This window comes from Lactuca sativa, chromosome 8, assembly GCF_002870075.4.
Source record: "Lactuca sativa cultivar Salinas chromosome 8, Lsat_Salinas_v11, whole genome shotgun sequence".
Lineage (NCBI taxonomy): Eukaryota > Viridiplantae > Streptophyta > Magnoliopsida > Asterales > Asteraceae > Lactuca > Lactuca sativa.
The window spans coordinates 261,387,338-261,395,503 of NC_056630.2; the positions used below are offsets into that span (position 1 = coordinate 261,387,338).

At 32.5% G+C, this 8,166-nt stretch overlaps 1 protein-coding gene across 2 annotated transcripts; it reads left to right on the forward strand.

Moving 5' to 3' along the window:
• Window positions 1-770: 770 nt before the first annotated feature.
• On the forward strand, window positions 771-6,988 carry LOC111899151 (probable pectinesterase/pectinesterase inhibitor 51). Of its 2 annotated transcripts, XM_023895034.3 has the most exons (3): window positions 771-1,861; window positions 5,350-5,394; window positions 6,215-6,988. In XM_023895034.3, the coding sequence occupies exons 1-3, from the start codon at window positions 955-957 to the stop codon at window positions 6,892-6,894; spliced, it is 1,632 nt and encodes a 543-aa protein (XP_023750802.1). In that variant the 5' UTR covers window positions 771-954; the 3' UTR covers window positions 6,895-6,988. The 2 variants fall into 2 exon arrangements, with proteins under 2 accessions (XP_023750802.1, XP_023750803.1); XM_023895035.2 differs by lacking the exon at window positions 5,350-5,394 and having other exon boundaries at window positions 773-1,861.
• The last annotated feature ends 1,178 nt before the right edge of the window (window positions 6,989-8,166 follow it).

The following is an 8,166-nucleotide window of genomic DNA, read 5'->3' on the forward strand; positions in this document are numbered from 1 at the left end:
AAACATGAAACTATTTTTTATAATCATTAAGATTTTTCAAATAAGTAACTTAAAACTAACCTACAATAAAAATAGTTAAAAGTAATATTACATAAAAAATTATAATGCTATATTTACAAATAAAAACAATGTTTGTTATTCTAAATAATTACAATCAAAGAAACAAACAATATTCATCAAATAAATTTAAAAAAAGTTAAATTTCTGAAACCAAATTAAAATAATTATGATTTTTCATGTGCGTTATTTAAATAACTTACAACAACAATAGTTAAAAACAACATTATATACAAAAATTATATTATTTACCTTTAAAAACAAAAACAATGTTTGATGTTTTAAATAATTACAGTGAAAAAAAAATTAAAATCTTAAACAAATAAACTTTTTAAAATTAATTAATCATAATAACAACTATAAATATTATTAAACCATATATTATATTTAATTTTATTGATGAGTAACTTACAGGTAGAGACCATTGAGACAATCGATATTATAAAATTTTAAAAAATGTCTAAATTATTATATAATTTAAAACAAATAATGTTTTATACCAAATTATTATAAGATTTATTATATAAGAACTAAAAACAAAATCATTGATATATTAAAAAAAACATATATTGTAAAAGTTTCAAATATATTTTTATATTCCGCGTAACGCGCAACTATTCGTCTAATTTTAATATTAAGGGCATAAACAAAAAAAATAAAATTTTGAGTCTCTATAATAATGCCTAGTCTCAAAAATTCATTATCATAGATTTAAGCATCGACACATTGGATCTTTTGGCTTTCCCTAAAAATTATAACAAAAAACTATTACAATGTTTTCTTGCATTTTTGAAAATTCTTCCACGTGAACTTTGTTTCCTCTGCCACCAACCAAGTTTCACAAATTAAAACCCATCCCATCCATCTCGTGATCCAGACCAGACAGTTCTTAAAACTATGGCTTCCTCCTTCCTTTTCCTCTTCTGCTTCTTCATCGGCACCACCGCCAACCACCAGACTGCCATCCAAGAAGCTTGCAAGGCCACAAGGTGGCCGGAATCATGTCAAATTTCTCTCACGAAATCCGGTCTAGATCTCATCCCAGCAGATCCCAGCCCTTTTCAAATCCTACACTCTGCGTTGTCCCTCTCTTCTAAGAACCTCGGAAGAGCTAAGTTCATGGTCCGGGCTATCCTTCACTACTCCGGCAGTAATCTTAACCTCACCACCACCGCCAAGCTCTGCCTCCAGAGCCTGGACAACTCGGCATACCGTCTGCACTCGGCGGAGGAGGTTTTGCCACGTAATAGAATCAAAGATGCGCGTGCTTGGACGAGTGCCGCGCTAAGTTACCAGTTTGACTGCTTGTCTGGGTTAAAGAAGGTGAACGACACACCAATGGTGGATAAAACGTTGTCGTTCATGAACAACACGTTGATGATGTCCACGAGTAATGCACTGAGCATGATGATGTCGTATGAGGAGTTTGGAAACTGCAGTGGGTGGTGGCGGTCCCCGAGGACAGAGAGAGACGGGTTTTGGGAGAGCGTCGGTGGTAGATCTGGGTCGGGTCAAAAACACGGGATTCCTAAGGGTTTAAAGGCAAATGTAACCGTGTGCAAAGACGGTGGCAGGTGTAGGTTTGGGAGCGTGCAGATGGCGGTGAATGCAGCGCCGGATAACCTGGGTGGAGGCCGGCGTTTCGTGATATTGATCAAGGAGGGCGTTTATGAGGAAACTGTTCGCGTCCCTTTAGCAAAGAGGAATGTGGTGTTGATAGGGGAGGGTATGGGTAAAACGGTCATTACAGGTTCCTTGAATGTCGGTCAGCTTGGAATGACAACGTACGAGACGGCCACCGTCGGTAAGTTAAGTACTACCCAATAACTGTGATAACGTATCATAACCAATAATTTTGTACAAAATCCAAGAAATATTATATCTTAAATATATTCCTAATTCTAAAAATGGTTTTAGTAAATACAGAAATGGTCCATATTGTTTGGTCAATTTTAAATTTTCCATCCCATCTTTAAGACTTTTATAAGGACCATCCTTGACATGTTGACAGTTGGAGAAATTACACCGACGGTCCTTAATCCATATTAAAAAAGTTATTTATTGTTATCAATTTCTTTTACCTCTCTTTCTCTCTATATATATGTGTATGTCTGTTTCTCTGTTTCTCCCTCTCTTTCTTTCTTGCTCTCGATGGAACCTTAAAGAAGAAGGTGAAATCGTAAGCGTTATAGCTATCTGACTATGACAATTAGACATATTGGCTTTTTACGGTAACTGAAAAACAAAAAGAATAATACAACAAAATTAGGAGACATAAACTCTATGAATCCACTACAAAAGAAGTATGAATCCACTACAAAAAGAAGGTGAAGCCATAAGCATGCTCACAATGACAATCACATAATGGTTTTTTATGTTAATCAGAAAATAGAAAGAATCTTGCAACTGCAACAACATCAGTAGATATAAACTTTATGAATTCACTACATCCAAACAACTATCTCCTTACTAATAGGTCTTTTATGATTGACAACTTGTCAACATTTCCAAACTAAAGTGCTAGTATCAATCCCCATCCACATCCAAACCAATACCATTATGAATCCACCTCAAAACATTTACAACACAATTTGTCACAAAATTTATAAAATTTCAACCAAAAACAATATATAAACGATCAAAATTTAACGGTAAAAAAATGAAGCATTACAAAAAAAAATGTTAACAAAATCATTTTAGAATTCTCGTACCTTATAAGACCATCCAAACTAAAGTGTTAGTTTTAACCACCATCACCTATTACATATGCCTTGTTAGGCAAGCGAGAATCAAGTGCAGCTCGCTAGCTCCTATGATATTCTCATTTTTCATTATTGTTTGATAGCTTGCCAAAGAAGGTATAAATGTAACCATGTTTTCTCACCGTATATGGTTACTAAAGGAGGTGATTTGATGCACACCGAAACTAAACAACTAAACGTTTCTCGATTACTTTGTTAGAAATTGGGGGTAAAATGATTGCTTGGATTCTCATAAAGTCGTGAAAACACTATCAAATTGAAGTATTTCGATAGTACATATTGAACATTCAATTTAATAAAATTCTAAGATTTCGAACAAAGAGAATGTGAAGTTATGTTCTTAAGAAATGTACCAGATTTTTAGACCGAAAACGGGTACGAACCCCCTTGTCTGGAAACTGATGAAAACTGTCACAAGTTAGTTTTCTCAACCAACAAAAACGATCATAAAGTACTACCAGATTCGGGTTCTAAAATAGGGTCAAAATCAGGTTAATTTTCAGAAAATTGGATTTATGATGCATTTTTAATAAAGCGACATAACCCAAATAAAAAATTAGGCGCTTTGCCCCTTGGACCCGCCAAGGGTTGCCGTCCCATGGACCCTACTCCCAGGGGTGCTGCCCACGGACCCCCATCACTTTAGGGGCTTCCCCTAAATAGCAATGTACTTTCAATCGTGAACAAACACAAACAAGTGTGCACTCTGCACGACCCTTACTTGTTCAATGTTTATCAGGATTGCATTTGGTCGACAAATTCATCGATTGCAATTAAATAACATTGGCAAAATAAATCAGCAACACATTTTACTCTCAAGAAACTTGGAATTGATAGTGAGTGATATCCCTTATTCTTTAGCTGAAACAAACTAAACTACACTAGACTGCTTATGATAGAAAAAACTTGGAAACTGTAGTGTGATATATCCTTTGTTCGCTTGCCTTAAAGAAGTGAGTTCACTTGATTATTAGAAGTATGTGTATTGCGATGAGCTTTAAATCATATCATTGTTTGCAAAGTCTATGTTAAGAAAGCCTTTCGATCAATAAATTCATAATTGGAGCTGAAATCGAACTTGATCTTATGTTAACTCGACTTTTTCAACCATTAAATCATTAAACAATTAAACAAGCAGACAAAACACTTAGCTAACACCACAATTGGCACCCCATCTACATAGGTGTTTAAATGAAACTTAATCCAGGAGTATCAAGCCCTTAATGTGTTATGGTTATTAACAGAGAAGAAAGAAATGAAAAGATACCAAATATCCCTTGTGCATGGATGTGACATGCTATGATCCACATCTTTCCAATTTGTGTTTTGTATAGAAACGAACCGAAAATCAACTGAAAGTAAACTATAAATCAATTGAAAGCTAACTTCTTTCCAAAATTCAAATCAATTTATAAAATGAACCAAAATCCAACTGAAAAGCGACAACGTAATGTCTATCTTGATATAAGAGCAACGACTTATTTTTCATGAAAACCCACAACGTAATACCTTCATTTCAAGATAGAAGGATGCAAGAGTATATGGAGTACGTGATTCTTCACGTCAGGGAAGTGGATGTCATGGTCTCCCAATGTAAAACATAGAATAGAATGATGTTGAAGAGGAAGACGAAGGTGCTAAGAAGGCTATGATATTCTTATTAAAGTGAGATGTGAAAAAGAAATAAGAAAGAAATAGGAATCAAAAGGGTGGTGGAGTGGGCGTCATTGTTGAACGATATCAAAGAAGAAGAAGAAGAAGAAGAAGCAGAAGAAGAAGAAGAAGAAGAAGAAGAAGAAGAGAGAGAGAGAGAGAGAGAGAGAGAGAGAGAGAGAGAGAGAGAGAGAGAGAGAGAGAGAGAGAGAGAGAGAGAGAGAGATAATGGACAAAGGTTGGCTTAGGATGAGGTAAACGTAATCATCTTTTTATTTTATACCAATTAATATATGTAAGTAAAAAAAATCGATAAAGATATAACTTTCTTTTTAGTTGAACCAATACCACGGGTGTAACTTATCCAAACTATATAGCTGGTTTTAATAATTTTTTAAAGGTTGGATCGAACTTGTTAAATGATCCAAACCTTAGGGACAATTTGTGTAGTTTACATATTATATATATATATATATATATATATATATATATATATATATATATATATATATATATATATATATATATATATATATATATATATATATATATATATATATATATATATATATATATATATATATATATATATATATATATATATATATATATATATATATATATATATAAAATTGGTTCAATATTCTACCATAAGTATGTTATTTTTATATGATATTTTATTTTTGGTTTAGTAGTTTACCATTTTTCAATTTGACCATAATTCTTTTTAGTTTGGAATGTTGTTGCATGTTGTATGTTGTTATTTTATTTTATTTTTTTCAATTGTTGTATATTTTTTTCGTTAAAATTAAAAGGAAAAGAAACCACAATATGAAGATTCTTCTGTTTGAGAACTAATATTGTTATTTATGTGTAGGGTATGTCGGTGCAAAAGTCTTCACGTTAAGCTACTTTTTCAAAGGTTTTTGGGTGGTGACACCAAAAACTCAAGTGTTACAAACCATAGACAATATTGTTTAACGAATTCTCTGGTTGTTAGCACCAAAAATTCAAATCTAAATACCAAATAAATATACGAAAAGATATATTTTATTAATCAAAATGATTCTAGCCCAACGGTATTCAGTAATGTCTTCCTTCCATAAGAATATATATATATATATATATATATATATATATATATATATATATATATATATATATATATATATATATATATATATATATATATATATATATATATATATATATATAGGCAAATGATCAAATGAGAACACCTAAAAGGTTGAGAACGCGAGAACAGGTATATTCATTTGTGATTTCATGTATTCATTTGTGGAGAAATGATAAATTTTTACGCACAATCAACATGAATATGCTTTTTCTCTTCAATTGAAATTAAAGGCGTAAAAATTTATCATTTCTCCACAAATGAATACATGGAATCACAAATAAATATACTTTATTCTCGTATTCTCAAGCTTTTTGGTATTCTCATTTGATCCTATATATATATATATATATATATATATATATATATATATATATATATATATATATATATATATATATATACTTAAATTATTTAAAGAAAATATATATCTTATCTAAATGTGACCATTTATTAGAGATTAAATTGATCAAATTACAAAATAACAAAATATAAGTAAATAATAGAAAACTAAAAGAGAAATTAAATATTACACAATAGCGGGTATAAATGAAAATATTATTTTTTATTATCAATTGAATGTTACCATAATAAATGTTATATCGTGCAGGGGTTGTTGGTGATGGCTTTATGGCACGAGATCTAACAATTCAGAACACCGCCGGTCCTGATGCTCACCAAGCGGTAGCTTACAGGTCTGATAGTGATCTATCATTCATAGAAAATTGTGAACTCATTGGTAATCAAGACACAGTCTACGCTCATTCCCTTCGCCAGTTCTATAAACATTGCATCATCAAAGGCAATGTCGACTTCATATTCGGTAACTCCGCCTCCGTTTTCCATAAGTGTACAATCCTTGTCCGCCCTCGCCAGCTCGATCTAGGGAAAGGCGAGAACAGTGTCGTCGCTGCACATGGCCGGACAGACCCTGCGCAGGCCACGGGATTTGTTTTTCATGAATGTGTCATCAATGGCACTGAAGATTACATGAAACAGTACCAAAAAAAACCTAATGTGCATCAAACGTTCCTTGGGAGGCCATGGAAAGAGTTCTCGAGGATTGTCTTTGTGAGGTGTAAATTAGAGGCTCTTGTTTCACCACTTGGGTGGATGCCTTGGGATGGTGAGTTTGCGTTGAAGACACTTTACTTTGGGGAGTATGGTAATTCAGGGTTGGGCTCTAATTTATCGGGAAGGGTGATATGGAGTAGTCAGATTCCATTTGATCATGTTATATTATATTCAGTGCACAATTTTATTCAAGGCGATGATTGGATGCTAACATAAAAAAATTCGTCTTCCTATAAAACTAGAAGTTTTATTACTAACAATAAATATATGAGCATCAAAATTAAATACAAATCTGCAAATTTGATATGTATGGTTTGTTTGCTGATTCTTTAGGTATCCTTAGTAAGTTTCAAAAGTGCGGTATGGTTTACTTTTATTCTGGATTTGGTCCTCCTTAATAACTAAATAAATTATTATACCCCTTTGATTTAATTTTAACATTTTTTCTATTAATATTTATTTTATTAAAATGTCATAGACCATACATAAAAACAAAACGAATCTATAATAAAAAATCATGTCAAATTAAGTAAAGTCGATAAAAATGAAAGAGACAACAATACTTATGGTAGGTTACGTCATATACTTTAATATATATATATATATATATATATATATATATATATATATATATATATATATATATATATATATATTAAAACTCTTACAATTTTAAACAATGAGGGCTTATAACTTTAAATAGTTGCATAACCTGTAATCTCTAAATATTATTAGAAGTGTAACATCTAATTTTCCAGATATTTGTCTTTGACCCTTGAGTTATGAATTGGTTGCAAATGGGTCCCCAATGGCAATTTCGTGATTTTGGGTGTAGCTTGGGTATGTCGGGCATGCACTTTTGGTACGTAGGGCGTACGTGGTTAATGCCTAAACCCTAATATTTAGAGTTTGTGCACTATATAAGCACCATTATAGACCGTATACATTTCGCTTTATCAACCTCCATCCCAAGATCGACCCTACTTGCAAACCTTACTCTATTTTTGAGCATTTTGAGCTTTTGAAATGAGTTATTGGCTTTTGTTGTTTTTGAAGAAAGACCTTCAAGGAGTAGGCATTGCTCTCAAGACTTTGGATCCAACATCTTCTCTTCATTACGCACCATTTGGAGCATGGGGATTTTTCCGGTCCAACAGCCCGAGCATTTATCTGATTTTTCAGTAGTTGAGGTGAGTTGCCTCACTAGATCCATGGGTCGAAGGCACCAATGTCGACTCATTGCTTATTGTGTAGAATACTAGATGTGTCACACCCCTAAACTAAGACGGCCAAAACGTCTGGGGGCAGATGTAGTGACTTCATATACATTATCATAACAATTGAATATAAATGAAACATAGAAACACAAACGTTCATACTTTGAGATTTCAAGTATTACATTGTTTACAAACTTTGTTTTCTCAAAAGTTGAATACAAATAACTGAAAAATAGAAAACATGAAACGCCGACGCCGTCCCTCAAGAATG

Bases quoted from the DNA above. Each gene is read 5' to 3' on its own strand.
- LOC111899151 (XM_023895034.3), top strand. From the start codon at position 955: ATGGCTTCCTCCTTCCTTTTCCTCTTCTGCTTCTTCATCGGCACCACC. The intron at 1,862-5,349 runs GTAAGTTAAGTA...ATTTATGTGTAG, and splicing joins GTACGAGACGGCCACCGTCG to GGTATGTCGGTGCAAAAGTC. The intron at 5,395-6,214 runs GTTTTTGGGTGG...TATATCGTGCAG, and splicing joins GTTAAGCTACTTTTTCAAAG to GGGTTGTTGGTGATGGCTTT.